At 51.2% G+C, this 17,490-nt stretch overlaps 7 protein-coding genes across 7 annotated transcripts; 3 read left to right on the top strand and 4 right to left on the bottom strand.

Annotated features, from left to right (window-relative positions):
• Positions 1–86: 86 nt before the first annotated feature.
• Positions 87–3,010, top strand: N7474_006727 (uncharacterized protein; the record flags this gene model as incomplete). The annotated part of the gene is made up of 3 exons (XM_057198137.1): positions 87–153; positions 237–493; positions 542–3,010. The coding sequence occupies 3 exons, from the start codon at positions 87–89 to the stop codon at positions 3,008–3,010; spliced, it is 2,793 nt and encodes a 930-aa protein (XP_057051577.1).
• Positions 3,011–3,366: 356 nt separating this feature from the next.
• N7474_006726 (nuclear transport factor 2 family protein) lies at positions 3,367–4,203 on the bottom strand (the record flags this gene model as incomplete). Its single annotated transcript, XM_057198136.1, has 2 exons — positions 3,367–4,079; positions 4,125–4,203. 2 exons carry the CDS (start codon positions 4,201–4,203, stop codon positions 3,367–3,369), a joined length of 792 nt encoding a protein of 263 aa, XP_057051576.1.
• A 523-nt stretch (positions 4,204–4,726) lies between these two features.
• On the top strand, positions 4,727–6,745 carry N7474_006725 (MFS transporter; the record flags this gene model as incomplete). The annotated part of the gene is made up of 7 exons (XM_057198135.1): positions 4,727–4,843; positions 4,903–4,956; positions 5,019–5,203; positions 5,253–6,029; positions 6,113–6,159; positions 6,213–6,483; positions 6,562–6,745. The coding sequence occupies 7 exons, from the start codon at positions 4,727–4,729 to the stop codon at positions 6,743–6,745; spliced, it is 1,635 nt and encodes a 544-aa protein (XP_057051575.1).
• A 526-nt stretch (positions 6,746–7,271) lies between these two features.
• N7474_006724 (Zn(II)2Cys6 transcription factor) lies at positions 7,272–9,643 on the bottom strand (the record flags this gene model as incomplete). Its single annotated transcript, XM_057198134.1, has 7 exons — positions 7,272–7,383; positions 7,442–8,148; positions 8,215–8,463; positions 8,523–9,019; positions 9,077–9,424; positions 9,481–9,493; positions 9,545–9,643. The coding sequence occupies 7 exons, from the start codon at positions 9,641–9,643 to the stop codon at positions 7,272–7,274; spliced, it is 2,025 nt and encodes a 674-aa protein (XP_057051574.1).
• A 581-nt stretch (positions 9,644–10,224) lies between these two features.
• On the bottom strand, positions 10,225–11,712 carry N7474_006723 (aldehyde dehydrogenase; the record flags this gene model as incomplete). Its single annotated transcript, XM_057198133.1, has 1 exon — positions 10,225–11,712. The coding sequence occupies one exon, from the start codon at positions 11,710–11,712 to the stop codon at positions 10,225–10,227; it is 1,488 nt and encodes a 495-aa protein (XP_057051573.1).
• A 314-nt stretch (positions 11,713–12,026) lies between these two features.
• On the top strand, positions 12,027–14,356 carry N7474_006722 (MFS transporter; the record flags this gene model as incomplete). Its single annotated transcript, XM_057198132.1, has 8 exons — positions 12,027–12,168; positions 12,229–12,287; positions 12,362–12,546; positions 12,620–12,811; positions 12,874–13,297; positions 13,608–13,629; positions 13,698–14,222; positions 14,289–14,356. 8 exons carry the CDS (start codon positions 12,027–12,029, stop codon positions 14,354–14,356), a joined length of 1,617 nt encoding a protein of 538 aa, XP_057051572.1.
• A 237-nt stretch (positions 14,357–14,593) lies between these two features.
• On the bottom strand, positions 14,594–16,461 carry N7474_006721 (carbohydrate esterase family 1 protein; the record flags this gene model as incomplete). Its single annotated transcript, XM_057198131.1, has 2 exons — positions 14,594–14,917; positions 16,402–16,461. The coding sequence occupies 2 exons, from the start codon at positions 16,459–16,461 to the stop codon at positions 14,594–14,596; spliced, it is 384 nt and encodes a 127-aa protein (XP_057051571.1).
• Positions 16,462–17,490: the final 1,029 nt, after the last annotated feature.

Raw genomic sequence — 17,490 nt, 5'->3', positions numbered from 1 at the left:
TTCGGTGACTGATCTGGTGGTGATCTCTAGACCAACCGGACCGTCCTCAACACCCATCGCTTTCCCGCGTCAAGGGTCGGAGCAATATGTATACGCCGCCGCGAATGAGTACTGAGATTTCTTGGCTGAATGATCAGTCGCCAATCGGTTCTGGTACAAGGACCCCTCCTCCACAGTGCAGTAGGTGCCTCTACCCATACCGGTAGTCCATAATGCTGATGGTGCTGCCTACATAGAAACCCCCGAAAATGGCACCCCCACATTGGTGAACCCTGCATCAGCTCTATTACAAGATCTACTGCATGAGCAGCGTGCGCATCGAGGCTCCCGAGGGCCTGCGTCTGTGAACTGGGAGGATGATAATGGTCCACGGACCCCCAAGGGCGCCGGGGTGCAGGATGACAGTGCTTCCGAGAAGGCACGGAAAATCAGCGATGCTCTCTCGTCTGGTCTGAGACAGCCGCGAGAGATGGGAATGCGTGAAATGGACCAGGTGAGTCTGCCCAAAGTATTCCATGGCTTGTCTAACATCCCTTGACAGTATATTTCCAAAATCAACAAGCTCAACTTTGATTTGAAGCTCGATATTTTCCATCGCGCGCAGCAGATGGGGTTTATGGAGAAGAAACTGGTGCGCATGCAAGAGATGGAAGATGAGCTCGAGCGGTTACGCGGGTTGGAAAAAGAGGTCCAGAAGCTTCGGGCCGCCAAAAAAGATAACGAAGGACTTCGTGCCTCGAACGAGCAACTGCACCGGGAGATTGAAAAGCGAGACCAAGCGGTAACTGAGGCTGTGGAATTGATCTGCCAGCTGGAAGCCAAGATCGAAGAGCTCGAGACCAGTGGACGATCCTCTCGGATGTTTGCCCTGGATGACATGGACGTGCCGACGCCGAAAGCCCAGGATTTTGTCGTCGATGTCCCGGAGAGGATTTCGTCCAAGCGAGGCCAGAAGAAGCAGCGATCCACTGAACCTCGCCAGCTCACCAAAGCCCCTTCGTTTCTACGGGACGACCACAAAAGCACGGCCACCCTGCGCAGTCTATATGCTCCGGAGACCAACGGTTCGACACTGAGCCAGCTTACCAAGTCAGAGAGCTTCCAGACAATGAACGACACAGCAGAGCCCGGATCGCCCCGATTGAGTGTTCTCAGCGAATGCAGTGAACTGAATCCGTTTGATACCCCGTCGAGGTGGGACGACTTCGACCAGCTCGAAATCCCGGTCCGGCAAGAAGCAGCGTTATCAAGCACTGCAAGCCTGGACAGCTACGTGCCTCCGATGCACCGAGAGGAAAGCAAAGAAGAACAGATCGATCGCTGGATGAAGTCACGGTCCGACATGTCCCAGACTATCATTGCCAGACGGAAGAATCGAACCTTGTCTGATGCATCGAAGAAAGACAGTACCAGCTTTGAGAGTGTCTTCAAGTCTAGCCCACGCCCGCAGCTGGACACGGTTTTTGGGGGTGCGCGACTGCCTCCCACGCCCGACACGATGAGCACAGCCTACGCCGCCGTGCACAATGGCTCGAATGGAAGTGTTGTAGTCGACAAAAGTCCCCGGCTGAAGAAGACCACATTGTTTAGCGGGCCGCGGCTGGACCGGCCTCGGTCTGCAGACGAGCTCACGGCCAAGCATAGCTTCAACAGTGAGATCACAGACAGCATGCAGACAAACTGCAGCGATACGCCTCGGCTGGGAATGACCATTGCCGAGTCTCCCACTATCTTCACCTTCAACACCGTCGCTGCTAAAGCCAGCGCGCTTCTTGGACCCGGAAGCCCTAACAACGTCCAATCATTTGCTGAATCCCTACACCATCGCCAAGAATCCAAGGATCCTTCTAAGGAGGAGGCACGGCCGGCTCGTGCTACTCTCAAGAAGCGAAATCCCAACCCGCCAAAAGTTGCTACTCCAGAACGGCATCCGCCGCAGCACGACCCATCACCTCCCCTAACACCTCAAGATTGGCTAGCAGCCGCATCGCAAAGTCCTCAGTCTCGGAAGGAGCGGACTCACGAAAGCCAGCCCCAAGAGACGCAGGCTGAGCCCACGCGCATCGTCAGCCGAGCTGCGTTCCATGATGCTCACAGCATCGATTCCTACCCAAGCGAGTCCGAGGCCTCAATCATCCCAACGCTGGACATGCACGGCCTGGACCTGTTGCAGCAACCCGTCCCTGTCTCCGCCCCCGTCCCTGTCTCCGCCCCCGTCCCTGTCTCCGCCCCCGTCCCTGTCTCCGCCCCCGTCCCTGTCTCCGCCCCCGTCCCTATATCTGAGCCGCAGAAAGAGCAAGACCCAGCTCCCCGCCGACGCCTCAGTTTTCGTCCCCGATTCTTCAACCGCTCCACCGGCGGCGGACCGCGCCGTCTCCAATCCTCGCCCGTGGGCCCCGATTTCATGGACGACGACTCCGAAGACGGCGCCCCGTCGCCCAACATCCCGAAAACGAGAAATCCACCCAGTGCATCCCGCCGTGCTACATCCCATCTCCTAATGAACCCCGACGGAGACCAACAGTCTTACACCTACTCCTCCAGCGTTCCCACCGCCGAAGAAGGATTCTACCAACTCGGCTCAAAAGCCCTGCCCCGCTCTTTCACCGAGTCAAACAATATGATCATGACCTCCTCACACGCATCGGCCTCAACCTCTAACCGTCCCTCAACCTCCCACAGCATGGACCACAAGCGCCGCACCAGCTCGCTCGGCATCTTTGGCTGGATGAAAGGCGTCAGCGGGAAACGCTCGGAGCCCGCAACCCCCATAATTGCGGCAGATATGAAAGAACCGCGTACGCTGTCGCGTCTTTCGGCGTATGAGAATAATGATCACCAATCTTCTCCTTCTCCTTCACCTTCGGCTTCGCCGCTTGTGCGCACGTTTAGTGTGGAGAACATGGAGGCCCCTGTTGTCAGGCCGAGACCTGCGTCTGCAGCTGCGGGTCAGTTTGAGGAGCAGGCTCGGAAGCCAAGGTATATGGGTCGGAGGGCCAGAAGGGGGTGATCCGATTTTTGGTCTTCTTCTCCATCTTCTTTCTCTCTGTGTTATATGATACCCCACACAAGTTCTCCTTTACTCTCCTTCTCCTAGAGAGTAGTTTGATCATTTTCTGCATTTTGGAGGGTGTCTACGGCTTTGTGATTTGGATACTGATATTCTCTCTTTTTTTTTTTTTTTTTTTTTTTTTCCGGCCGGCAAGTTACGAAAGTAGTTCTTGAGTGTTCCTATAGATAAAAGAAGATGGAGGTCCCTGCCATGGTTCCGTGGTCCAATCGTCATAACCATTCTCATCCCCGAAGTTGTTGTCACTCCAGAGATCACGCTGGGCGCCGTCCAAGTACGGTATAGTCTGTTCCCCTCTAGAATGATGGGTCTGGGATAGAAAGTGGGCGTTTGCATGCTTCTGTGTTTTCGCCCACTGGAGGTGCCATCATATCTTCCTCCTCGACTTCCCGGGCCGTCAAAGGATGCTGATAATGGAAAGGAACGACCCTGGTATCCGGCCACAGCATATGACCTGAGATAGTTTCGTCGGGTCCCAATGCATCTTCAGGAAAGCTGGCTGTGAAACCAGGGACGAAGTCTGGCTTCGTATATCTCCACCCATGCTCAAAATCGCTGTGCCACACTGGGAAAAACCGTAGGCGGTAGATCTTCCACATCCCATTTTCCAGGATAAACTCGCTCTCATATAGGCCCCCTTCCCACCATTGCTTCTTCCCGTTCTTAATATCATCGGGCATGGATTCGTGCGTTCCGGCCTGCATCAGGGTTCTGCCTCGCATTTTTGCCGCTGTCACCGTCGCGTTGATTGTAATGATTTCCTGGCATAGCATATGGTCGAGCAGGTAACCGTAAATGGGGCCATTCCGGCCGGGCATGTAACGCCCACCAAAGCGATCTTTGAAGATGCGGCCGATGCCAGATGGACCGTAAAACCGTCCGTTCAGGAACTGCATGTAGGCGTCCGGCCGGGTGGAGAAGCAGTCGACCACCTCCTTGTAGAGTCCCTTGTCAAGATAATATCCATACTTATAGTGGAGATCCCGGATCTCCTTCTCGGCTGCACAGGCTTAGTCCCTGTGTCTGCATCGCCAGTGGAACACCAGTAACTCACCAACGAGTTTTGCAACCTGCTGCTTCAGCAGAGATACCTGGCAGTCTGCGTCCAGCAATGATTGCTCGTTCACCAACATAACTGTTTGTAGTCTGGTAGATGAGCTTGGCGGGGGAAGAGTATAATGGCCAAACAACGATTTAAAATGGACGCGATCCAGCCAAGGCTTCGAATCTACGCTTTTATTCCGAACCCAGAAATCTAATACTGTCACTAGCAGGAACCTCGGATAGCCCGGTGCCTTGAAGCCCGGCAACTCACATCCGACGTGGGTCGTCTCAGTCACGCTAAAGTCACACGCGCCGACAGCGAACAACAACTCAACGAACTATCGGCAGAAGCTTCCGATTATGAAGGAAAACAATGGCCGATTTCAGCCCCTTCCAGCTGTATTGGGTGTGTCATTCCCGTCAACGGGAACCAATGCCTGGGGAAAGTGTCCGTGCATCGATTTGGCGGAGAGAGTAGATCACACCAGCTAAATAGATAAACTCCCAAGGCTTTGAGCTCTCCATTTTGTTAATGTAACTATTTATCTTACATTGGACCCTTCCTTTACCACCACCAGTACGTAATGAGATTCTAATAGCCGGACGACTACAATGCGCATGAACATCGTCGAACCTACGAGCGAGGTTCCGCCCCCAGGCACAGTTTTGCTATTAGATGAATCTCAGAACCCGTTAGAGAATCGACATCTCAAGCACGGGACTGGAAAGGTGCATGCATTTCCTTACAGGATATTCCGAGAAAGTATCGTGGCTGATATGGAAAGCAGCACTCCAACGTCGTCCTAGTTCCACAACCCTCAAAGGACCCAAACGATCCCCTTGTACGCAGCCTGTTTCCACTCCACCAATTATAGATAGTCCAAGGTCCACTGACAGAGAGAAGCTGTGGTCAAGGTGGAGAAAAGAAGCAGCCTTCTTCACCATTTTTCTCAATGCCATCATATTTGCCTCGTGCCCTGGTCCCTTGCTCTCATCATCGACCTTCGTGCTCTCCGGGATACTCCACGTTCCACTTGGCAAGATTTCTGAGCTGGGTGGTTACCAGCTTATGGTGTCCGGTATAGTAGGGTAAGTGAGCCCAGCAGCATCAGATCCGAAAACCTCTAATGCTACACAGACCCTTTGTTTCGGTCTTGGCCCAAAAGTACGGGAAGAGGCCCCAGTTTGTTGCGGCTGGCGTGTTCGGCACACTTGGTACGGCAATATGCATAGCTGGGGCTCATCAGTCGTCGTACTCCGTCCTGATGGCGGGGCGTGTGGTCCAGGGGCTTGGGGCCACAGCCTTCGAGAGCATCTCCCTGGCATCTGTTGGGGACCTCTACTATCTGCACGAGCGAGGACGGCGGATGGGCCTAGTGGTTCTGACATTGGCCTGCATGTCTTCGGTCGTGTCGATAATTAGCGGTGTTATCACACATAATCTTGGGTGGGTTTATCTGTTCGACATATCGCTCCCATTCAATATTGTGGGGCTACTCGGAGTCATCTTATTTCTTCCAGAGACCCAGTTCAGGAGGTTAGTGGATTCCGAGCAGCAACCGAGCGATGCAGAGATGCAGACGAAGGCAGACGAAACCCTGGTCAAGGCTATGCAACAGCAGTCGGATGGGGCTGTTCTCGATAAGAGAATCTCCCGACAGACGTATATTCACAGCCTACGCATTTTTACTGGAACATACTCCTCTGCAGGTTTTTTGAAGGGGTTTGCAAATATCTTTATGCACTTGTTGAATCCCGCAGTGGTTTGGATCCTGACCACGACCGGTGTCATCGTGGTATGTGCTGTCCTTCAAGGAACGACAACACCCAAAGATCTCGTTGCTGATATTCTGCACATAAACCAGTCTCTATTCACTGGCCTGGCATACATTCTATCTCAGATATGGTCCGTTGCGTAAGTGTTGCTTTCTCTCCTCCCCCGCGCTTCTTCCGCTGCCTGCCGCAAGTGAAGCCTAGTAACATCTTACTTTCTAAAAGGCCCTACAGCCTTAATGTTCAACAATGCGGCTACTTCTTCACCGGAGGTATGTATTAGATCTGCCCATTCACGCACTGTGTTTCTCATTCTCGCGTTAAGCCTTTCTTGGCGGGATTCTCGCCGTGTCCGGAGGCCCGATCTGCGATGCCGTCAGCCGTAGGATGGCCCATTTGAATAACGGCATCTACGAGCCCGAGTTTCGTATCCCCGTGAACCTGCTTGCAGCCGCGATACTAGCTCTCGGATGGTTCGTTTTCATGTGGAATCTTGATCATCCATCGCCCACGGGGTATTATCTCGGCGCATTCTGCCACGGGTGTATTGTATTCGGCGTGACCATTACGTCGACTACAGGCAGTTTGTATATATTGTAAGTCATTCCGTGCCTATTTGTCTCTTTGAATCAAAGGATCGTTGAGAGTTTGTAGTAGCTAACTATGTCACACAGGGATGCATTCCCTCAGCATGCCACGGAAATCTTCATCCTACAGATGACAACTAAGAATCTTCTCTTCTTCATGTTCTCCAAGTTCATCAATGCTTGGGAGGTTCGCGTCGGGGGTGGACACATCATGAAGGTATTCGGTGCCATAACTATGGCTCTCTTGGCAACTTCTATCCCAATGTGTTAGTGGCCTGTTAAACCCCCGCTCTTTCCGTATTGTACGCTAACGCAAAGGGTGAACATTAGATTCATTTGGAAAGCTAAACCGTCATATGATGCGGAAGTTCTATGCTCGGTTAAATGTTGATTAGTGAGAGAACATTGATACCAAACATAGCTTGGCTACTGATTATTTTTTATGACAAAATCTATTTATATGCGCGAACTATTGACGCTCGCTTCACCCGTGCGGCTTTAGGAGCAATCTGAGGCTACAAAAAAACAAGCTTGAAACTACACCAGATTAGCGCATATCCCTCCCTAGTGTAGAAGACGCTAAAGCAAAGCAAAGCATTTAGGGTACGTAATTGTCAAAGAGCTTTGGCTATTTAGCGGCAATTATTAATAGTATATGGTATTGATGTTTTATATACACTTTGTCGGGGAAGGACACATTTGAAGAACCATCATAGACCTCATATGTATACTGGGTCGCAGTCTCAACTGAGCGAACACATTGCTGGACTGGCTCTTTACTTGGTATCAGATGCATTTTACGATAGGTCCAAATTCCAGAATGTCTCATCATATAGCAAATGTTCATCTTCCAGAATATCGTTCGATAGCAGATTTTCGTCAAAGACAAATCTCCCATTGTTTCGGTTTCTGATGACGCAACATATTTATTAGCGAAGCATCGATAGCAGGCCATTAAGAGACTTACGATGTTGCCATTGCACGGGCAGAGTCGATAGACAAAGAGAGTCCCCCATCCGTTACTTGGGCCGCTGAGACGCCAAGGCTCTCGAACAGAGTTATAATTTCATCATGCTTAGATTTCGATAGTCTCCCAAATGTAATGGACCGCAGAAAAACTAGGCTGTCTGTAACCCGCGAAAGAAAGACATTCTCCGAAAAGAAGGAGAGGTCCTTCGCTAGAATGAATATCATCACATTCGCAACGATACAGCTGCAGTCGAAGGGGTTCATCCCAGATAAGGCTTGATGGCGATGCATCGAGGCGATCACATCGAACGATGAGCTGGCTGCCTCAAAGCACGCCATCGAGAGTCGTTGCAGAGTTGAGCTAGTGGCGGGGAAGCTCTGGTTGCGGTGCTGAATGGCCAAGTGCCTAAGAAAGAGACGGGTTATACTGATGACCGAATACCAGTAGTGTAGGTGCAAAAGTCCGATGGCACGGTGATGGGGAGGTGCAGCTGGCGGGCCCCATTGTAGATGAGACGGCAAGGTGGACTGAAAGGTCTGATGCTCCCGCAGGTGGTGGAAAACTATGGTATGCAGCGACTCGGCAGACTGAAACCTGACATGTTGCTCGTCGTAGAAGTCATTTCGCATCTGGCGACGCATCTTGTGCAGCGATACCAGGGCCTGCAAATACCCAGGGGGAGTATTCAAACCAGGGTTCAAAATCTACGGACCCGTGTTGATATCAGTAACTGGGGATTGAATGGGGTTACCCATCTGTCGCTCTCTTACCTGCTCGGATATCCTCGGTATATCATAGCTGAACCCCAAGACTGCAGGGGGACGGTTCGATGCCGATGATATCAGCTCGTCAACCAGATAGAGTGTGCACCACAGCTTGCGCACTCGCTCTCTTTCGTGTGGTGGGAGCCCGGCTGTGGATCGTTGCTGGTCCCAGCCCAGCGTGATGGCCACCCGCACGCCGGCGCCGATGTACAGGTATGCCAAAGTGGTATACCCGTGCACTTGAAGAGCGAGACTCTACTCGGTTCAGTTTATTGACTTCACCATCGAGACCAGGACATGAAGCGTCTGCTTACCAGAATGCACAAGGCACATGTTGTCTCCGCATCCGCCTCGTCACATATTTCTGATATTGTGGCTTTGGCAGCGAAAAGAAATACCAGGGAGTACGAGCAATGTTGCTGTTCCGCTGTGAGCGAAATATCCAGAGGAGGATCATCCCGCATGGAGCCCAGCGAGAACACGGAGAGCAGGGTGCAGATCCAGGACCGGCTGACTTGCTTTTCTTGCTGAGTGGAAGCGTAGATATCCTCGAGTTTCTGATACAGCTGCTCGGAAGAAAAAAACCAGTAGCAACACTGCACCTCCTCACAGAATCGAGCTACGTACTGTTCGGCAAGGTCACGCGGTGGTAGAGACCCGGCATCCGTTAGTGTGGCCATTGACTTGATCATCGGCGGCAATGGAGCCGGTCGGGGTGGTGGAATCTCTGAATCTGCAGGGACATGACGCCTCTCAACGTGGGATCGAACAGAGGCATGAAAACAGATATCGGATCCGAGTCCCACGTAGCCTGGAAAACCAGTAAGTTAGCCAAATACGATTCTCGCGGGTCGCAGCCGCATCTTACGTCGTTGCTTGCTGGAATCGGTCAGATAGCAGCCAAAATTACTTGTTAGAGACGCAAGATCCCCACCGCCGTCATCGCGATGAAGTGTGTCGTCTTCTACCGGTCCGGGGATGGAAGATAAGGAACGGGCTAAGGTCTCGGGGACCGCGACTTTCTCTGCATCTCGCCTCTCCAGCTGCATGGCCGTATTGCGGAGAAATTCCGAGTTCAGTTCATCAGCCGGGAAAAGCTGCTGGAGAATGCGCGTGGCATGCTCATGGTCCTCGGAAGATGGCGCGTTCCTACGTTTCTTGGTGGCCAGAACACAGGGCTTCTTGATGCGGGTACAGTAGTGGCATGGCCCTGGCTCTACACGCTGTCTTTAGCCAGTCCCTCGTCACCAGGGGAAGATAGAGGGAGCGCACCGGGATTGATGCACTGCCAGTGTCAGGTTATCTTTCGAACGAATGGAGCAGAGCATCTACGCACCTTGGTTTTCCGGTTCTTGCACCGAACGCAGCTCTGTGCCGTCCTCTTTCCGCTAGCCGATGGCTCTGATGCATTCACCGACACCACTGAGGTCTCCATTATGTCTGTCCAGACTGGACCTTCGGTGGTCTAGTGCCGACGATTGTCCGGCTTTTCAAGGACTTCCGCTGCGTCGTCCTAGGAAATTGCGGGGAACAACAATCGGAAGTTTCTTGCCGATAAAGCGCTAACTGTTCCGCTGAGAGGCCATTGCAATTGGTTCACTCTGCAACCGATTGCAGAATTGGATGAGTGAGAGGGTTCTCTTTCTCATTTGTTGCAAATATGCTTACAATGTAGTTATTCTCCAACCTTGTCGAAGAGTCTGCTCACACTTTTAATCCCGACTCAATCAAGAGGTTATCAAATCACAATCGCTCAAAACCACAGTAGAGATACTTCACTTGAAAATTACGTATTGATTATTTTGAAGGGTCATCTAGTGATCCGCAACTTCACTTGTGGATGTTTTGACTCGTCTACGATCCAAGAAGCATTTTGATGAGATTCCTGGATAAGTCAAGTAAGCATCAAAATCTAACGCAAAATGTTTCTTTGTAGAGAAAATGAATTTCTGGTTTATTTAGCACCAAGAAAATGCAAAACCGATATCACCAACCGATTCTTGCCCCTCGCTTGAATCAGACCAGCGAGCCTTTTACGCTTCCCGACTTATTGAATGTGACCACTTTCAGATCCGTGTATTCCTGGATGCCCGCTGCACCTCCAAATCGGCCATAACCCGAGGGTCCCCCACAGCCGCCGTATGGGCGATTGCTTTCGAAGCTGAGTGTGGGCCCATTGATGTGCACCGCACCACTACGAATCTGGCGAGCTACCTCAAACGTTGCCGCTCCATCCGTTCCATATACGGCCGCAGACAAGGAGTAGCCCGGTAGGTTCGCCAGGCGAATCGCCTCCTCCACAGTGGAAATTCGGGTGATACAGCAAAATGGCGCAAATGACTCCTCGGAAAATATGCGGCTGGAAGGGTCGACGTGATCCAGTAAATGCGGCTGGATGAAACACTGCTCGGCGGTAACGTCACCAACAAGGACAGTGGCTCTTGTTTCTTCCACAGAGCGCAGGAGGTCGACGGCATGTGTAGCTGAAGCCGAATTATAAAGAGGACCGATACGAAACCGCTCGTCTCGGCTCTCCGTGCTTGAATCGGTTGCGCCAGCCCAGAGTTTCGCGATGCGAGACTTCAACCTCTCCACTAACGCATTGGCGACAGCATCGAGGACAAGGACATTCTCGATAGAGAAACAGATCTGGCCGCTGTGCATCATGCTGCTGAAGACAATATCATCGGCAGCAGCGTCCAGGTCGGCATCTTCCAGGACCACCGCCGCCGCTTTCCCTCCCAGTTCGACCACACACTGTTTCGGCCCGTACACAGCGCAATGGCGTGCAATGATGCGGCCGACACGCACACTGCCCGTGAAATTGACTCGCCGCACCACTGGGCTGGCGATAATCCGCTCGACCAAGGCCGGGCTCTCGTCCGCCGCCATGTTGACGTAGTTGAGCACTCCATCCGGCAGTCCAGCGTCACGAAACGCCTCAGCTACGAAGCGCTGCGTTCGTGGCGAGCACTCACTTGACTTCAGGATTACAGTGTTCCCACACAGCAGCGCCGTGGCGACCGCTCGGCAGCTCAGCACGACGGGCGAGTTCCACGGCGCCACGGCAAACACCACACCGGCCGGCTCGCGGAAGACAAATGTCATTGTACCAGGGTTAGAGCTGGGCAGAATCTCACCCTTGAGCTGGCTCGCCAGGCTGGCCACCTCCCTCAGCAGCGACGCCGCGCCGTGAACGTTGGCGCCGCCAGCCCAATCCGCCTTTGCGCCTGTCTCAACCATCATGGCAGCTTGTATGTCGGGGCCCAGGGCCTCGAGCTTGTCGGCAGCCCGAAGAAGCAGCTCTCTGCGGCGGAGATAGGAGACCTGGCACCAGCGCGGGAAGGCAGCCTGCGCAGATTCCAAAGCCTGGTCGGCAATCCCCGCGGTGCAGCGCGCGCCTTGCGAGACCAACTCGCCCGTCTCGGGGCTATGCACGTCAAACCAGGAGCCTGATGATACATCGCACCCGTCTAACAGATGGGGTGATTGCAGCAGGCCCATGATATATTCGTATTTCCGGATAAGGAAGAATACTTTTTGAGAAGTCGTAGACTCTCTAAGAAATTAAATATATCACATCATCGGTGCAGGAACAGGCGACTGGAAAAGATCTCTTCCGTCACCAAGAATTCTTCTGCTGTTCAGTTTTTCTATCGGATGTAATCCGCCGAGGGCCGCCAATTGCCATAGCCATCGGAATTTAACACCCGACCTTCAATCATGACATGGCTCTCTCACCTTCCCGTTCATTCTTCATGATAAATTAATATCTATTGAGACATCCGGGGCGGGAAAGCAACTGCAAGTCAGTAGCCATGGTCTTTGGTATCCTCGAACCCCGAAACAGAGAGGTCAGAGGCACGGTCGTCCTCGATGACGGCGGCACCATCACCAGCTTTCGGATCAAACATGGCCATAGGACGGCAGGTTACTCCCTTCTCCCGTTATTCTCTATTCGTATTTAATTATATATTATTTATGGTCTACTTCTTCAGATAGGATGTCTGTTAACATCAGTTAAGGATGCTGCCATCGCTCTTGCTCCCACGCCGAGCAATGACCCAAACGATCCGCTCGTGAGTGACCACTGAGAGTCTGGGCTCTTTCATATGCGAGTCAAAAGACTCACGAATGAGATCGCCTGAAGCAGAACTGGCCCGTATGGAAGAAGCACCTGGTGCTTCTTGTCGTTTTCCTCAACACTGTGGTTTTCTTTTCTGTGCCCGCACCCATGCTCGCTCCTGGCACATTTACCATCGCGAAGGTATTTGGGATTAGCCCGGGCAAAGTCTCTCAACTTTCCGGGTATCAGCTGCTCGTAGTTGCCTGCTGGGGGTAATTAATCACTCACCATGAATTAGTGATCTGACAGTGCCCTCAGAAAGAGAGGAGCTGACATCGTGTCCAGGCCCTTCGTATCTGCTCTTGCGAGGAAGTATGGCAAGAGGCCCCAGTTCGTTTTCGCAAGCCTCATGGGCACTATTGGGACCATTGTCTGTATTCTATCGCGGACCTATCATCAACTCCTCGTTGGCCGTCTGATCCAGGGCTTCGGTACATCTGCCTACGAGGCTCTTTGCGTCACGGTAGTCGGCGATCTGTCTGTTTCCCAATAACGCTTTCTAGGGCCCATTGTGGCTAGACCTGCTGACTTTGATGTAGCTTCTTTGTGCATGAGCGCAGTCTGAGGACCGGGACGATGGTTTTGACTATCTCGTGCATGGCATCTCTGGTGTCGATTGTCGGAGGGCCGATCGTGGAGAATTATGGTTGGCGATACATGTTCATCATCCAGCTGCCCTTTGCCATCGTCGCTTTGCTCTGCATTTTCTTCTTCTGCCCAGAAACCCAGTTTCAGAGACCGGCCACTTCTCCCGATAACGGTTGTACTATTGTCGAAAACCCCAAAGCGAGTGCGGCTCACGTCGAGGCGGTCGAGGAAGAACAAACTGCTCCGGTTGCCTCGTCAACACCCATGCGCTATGTTCAAAGTCTTAGGCTGTTTAGGAGATTCTATACGCAGAATAATGTTGTGATGCTATTCGCATCAACCTTCATCGTCGCGTTGAATCCGGCAGTCATTTGGGTACGATAGGTCGATTCCAAATGATCACTGTCCCGGACATATACTCACCTTTCCACCAGCTACTCAGTGTGAATTCTGTGGTTTCTGTACGCATATCAACCCTTCCATCTGTCCCAGCCGTTGAGAAATATCCTGGGATATTCTGGATTCTAATACTGTGGCTAACGCGCACAATGTCAGGCACTATATGTCAGTTTGTCATATGTTGGCTCTCAAATTTGGTCTCCGCCGTAAGTGTCAGTCTCGTGGGCGATATTTCCACCACTGATAGTTATTATCATGAAGACCTTATTTGCTCAACGCCGCCCAGAATGGGTATTACTTCTCCGGTGGTGAGCCACACCTATGCCAGATAATGCTATACAAAAAGAATGTGATATTGATCGGTGTGGAAACGCAGCCCTCATCGGTGGTGTTATTGGAGGCACCCTTGGTTCTTACCTTATAGAGAGACTTACGATCTGCCTCGTCAAAAAGAACAATGGGGTTTTCGAGCCCGAGTTTCGCCTCCCCATTAACCTGCTCTCTGCGCTGCTCTTCGGGCTCGGATGGTTCATCTTCGCATGGAATCTAAAACACCCCACCTCCCACGGATACTATCTTGGGGCAGTGTGCCATGGATTCATTGGCTGCGGGCTTACGCTGACTGGGACCTCATCTAGCTTGTACATCTTGTATGTAGACAACTCGTCACGTTGTCTGCGCGTTCGCGAGGAACCTGCTGACCCGGTCTGGGATCGCTCTAGAGACTCGTTTCCTCGACAGACGACTGAGATATTCCTGCTACAGATGATGGTCAAGAGCATCCTGTTCTTCAAGTTCAGTCTTTTCGTCAACGACTGGGTAGAAAACGCCGGGGCTGCAGCCATGATGACTGATTTTGGCATTGTCACGATGTGCCTGATGGCGACGTGTCCGGTGATGTGTGAGTACTAAAATCTCCCAGTTATCCTTCAATTGTGCATTTGCGGAATTCTGACCAGCTATCAAGATGTGTTCGGCAAGTACAGTCGCACTGCGGTGGAACGGTTGTCCATTCTGAAACATATAGAGCAGTAGAGCCATAGGTTGTCCAGGTATCGCTGCTGGTTAAGTATAGCGGATGAGCTTGTAGCAGTGCTTGAAGACAACATGCGCAATACTCTCTTTCTTGGATAATTCTATCGTGGTGTGGCCATGTGCATTACCAAACAATTAGTTGTCCTTGTTAGGCCGAATAGTACTATCGAGGCAAATCCGATCAGATTAGTGATAGAGCGGTTCGCGCCAGAAAACTGTATGCAAGTGTTGGACCAACTACTCAACACCATGACCCGACTGACGTGTTATTGATTTGCCCTTCCACAGGACAAGCCGGGCGAAGTGCCAGAGAGTGTGCTGCCACGTATTCTTGTAATGGGGACCATAGGGTACGGCCCGACTGACGTATGGAATCCTAAGACCGTCAAGTGCGCTTTGCAAGCTCCAGCAGTCGTCGAATGCCACAACAAAGGCACCGAACCCGATGAAAAGACCCATATCTACCAGATCTGGACTCTGGGCCACCATAGACTCTATTGCATAGTCTAGCCCGATCGTCCCCTGCGGGGCATCAGAGAAGAGATCGAAGTATCCGAAGTACTGTCCGTGTACAAAACAATAGGCCAAAAGCATAAACAATCGAAATGAAGAAAGTTGTCATCGTATTTATAAATGAACACATACTCTGCTTTACAATACAATCTGAAAGCCACCGAGGATAATTCTTGGCAATTATAACATACTTGAGATTTAGAACAAGCGTGAACTCAACCAAAAATTCAATATTAGCGCGGATACCCCGACGATGGTGCTTCCGCAAACATATTGAGCAGTATCGAAGTGGTATTAAGGTCGAAATTCTCCAGTGAATCAACGTTTGGGCCGTTGAAATCTCTTTAGCTATATTAGAATGAAAAGCCTCTAGCAGAAATGGATTTAGAACGGAGGAATGACGGGATGACTTACAAATCCATATAATCCAGAGAGGGCCACGATTTTGGGAAATGGGGAGACTCTGTCAGGTCAATTGGATCGTCCTCAGGATCCTCATGATGCAGTAGACTGGCTTGGATTTGATGCGGTGCCGTGGATTGTAGGAATTCCGGCTCGAGAACTCCACTTTCACGTACCCTAATTTCCAGTTCAGGTGAGATTTTCTCACACCAACCCATTCTTTCCATCCCTGATATAGTCTCAAGACAGGCCTTGAGCATGATGCGATGCTCCTGCTTACCCAAGTATTGAAGAGCCAGTACCAAAACCCACATGACTTCCATAATGCAATGACAGTCAAATAACGTCTGACTTGATAAGGTTTGTTCGTTCGTCATGCGTTTGATAATTTGGACTGATTTTTCTGCAGCTTCAATACATTTTCCAATTAGTTCATTATGGCACTTCCGACTAGGTGCTTTTATTGATGCTGGTTGAAAGACCAAGATGAGGAGAAAGGGCCGGGTCAAGGATATAATGACGTTCCAATATCGTAAGTGAAGCACCGCTATAGACCGCCGGTGCTGGGGAGGGAAAGATGACTCTGAGTGGAAGTGGGCCGGCAAATCGTCTAACCATCGCTCCAGGGACCCCAAGCCCTGCGTGACACGACTCAAAGGCAAATGACCTCCCTCATTAGTCGGTGCAAAGAAGCAGTCTTGCCTGATGGTTTTCTTGAGCCGAACAAGTGCCACTGATAATGCTTGGTATCCCAGAGGCATGTTAGGGCCTGGATCTAATACCTGCTCTTCATGTTAGCAGACATTACAAATGCTCGAGACTGTTAATTACCTGTTCAGATGCCAATGCGGTCGTGACAGACCTGTCAGTATCCACAACTGCAGATGGATAACCGAAGCGGGTTGCCATCTCATAGTCGATAATGTATAGAGTCCACCATAGCCGCCTTGCTCGCTCTTGCTCGACCGGATTCCTGGTCTGCATAACAATATCTCTATGCAGTCCCAGCGAGTATCCAATTCTCACAGCCGTTCCTATATGCAAATACGCTGCGAGACTATAACACATTCCATGCGTAGCCAGGCTCTGTGTCTATCAGCACCGCGTGGCACGTTGAGGATACCACATACCATCAATGCAAAAGCCTTCACACTCTCAACATCCGCTTCCTCTACCGCGCCCAAAGACATTTCTTTCGCCAATGTAAGGTAATGCGACGACTGTTTTCTATGGCGGAGGACTGTGCCATTTGATCCAGTAGCTGCATCACTGGGTGACATACTTCCCAATGCAAAAATGGAGTAAAGCGAACATAGCCACGAAGAGCTTGCATCCTTTCCTTGATTCTCTAGTGTATCATTGAGAGCAGTGTAGAATTGCTCAGGGGAATAAAACCAGTATAAGCAATGTATTTGGCTAAAAAACCGTTCCGCGTAGCGCATGCACAGCTGGCGACTTGGAAGGTCAATTTTTCCATTGCGCTGAGCATGTGGTTTTTCCACTGCGGCCGGCGGAAGAGGGCCAATTGTGAGCGGGGGTATAAGTTTGGAGTCCGGCTGTCTCGATGTCTTGCTTGCCGTGCGAACAGCATGGTGCCAGCGAAGTGCAGAATCAGCACCAACATATCCTGTCAATGTTGGCGATAGTTCCTTTCAAAAAAATACAAGAACCAGAAGTCTCACTGTACTTTCCCAGAGAATCAAGTACCATACAACCACGCGCCTCTTGGAGAAGCGGGTGTTTATCATTCCTCATTACGTCCGGTGAATTACCGAGGTAGCTCTGTACTGAATGAGGATCTCCATTTGTTCTGCAGTCATGAGATATTGGCATATGCCCTTGCGGTGGTGGAGGCGGTGGTGGAGCTGGTGGTGGAGGTGGAGGATTTTCAAGCTTGCAAAGAAGTTTTTCAATGTTCTCTGTTGTGAGTTCAGGAAGCTCCTCTTCCGACACGAATCGTCGCAGAAGCTTGATAGAAGACTCATAGGCTTCTTCTGACACCCGATAGAAAGGTCGTTTTCTTTTCGTGAGATTGAATTCACAGTGCACTTTGTTTGATCTGCAATAATCGCAAACGCCCTTTTCTGTATATCACTCGTTACCTGCTGATCATAATGCAAGATATGACGCAGACTCACCAACTCCAATACACTGCCCTAGCCGTTAGCTGCGTAAACCCGAATCAGGGCCTTTTTCCTTGCCTTAGTTTTGCGGGTTTT

Source organism: Penicillium riverlandense (assembly GCF_028828495.1).
Source record: "Penicillium riverlandense strain IBT 135883 chromosome Unknown utg000006l_segment0_segment0, whole genome shotgun sequence".
NCBI classification, from domain to species: Eukaryota; Fungi; Ascomycota; class Eurotiomycetes; order Eurotiales; family Aspergillaceae; genus Penicillium; species Penicillium riverlandense.
Note: the sequence above shows the minus strand (reverse complement) of the source record. Positions and strands in the feature narration are given on the sequence as shown.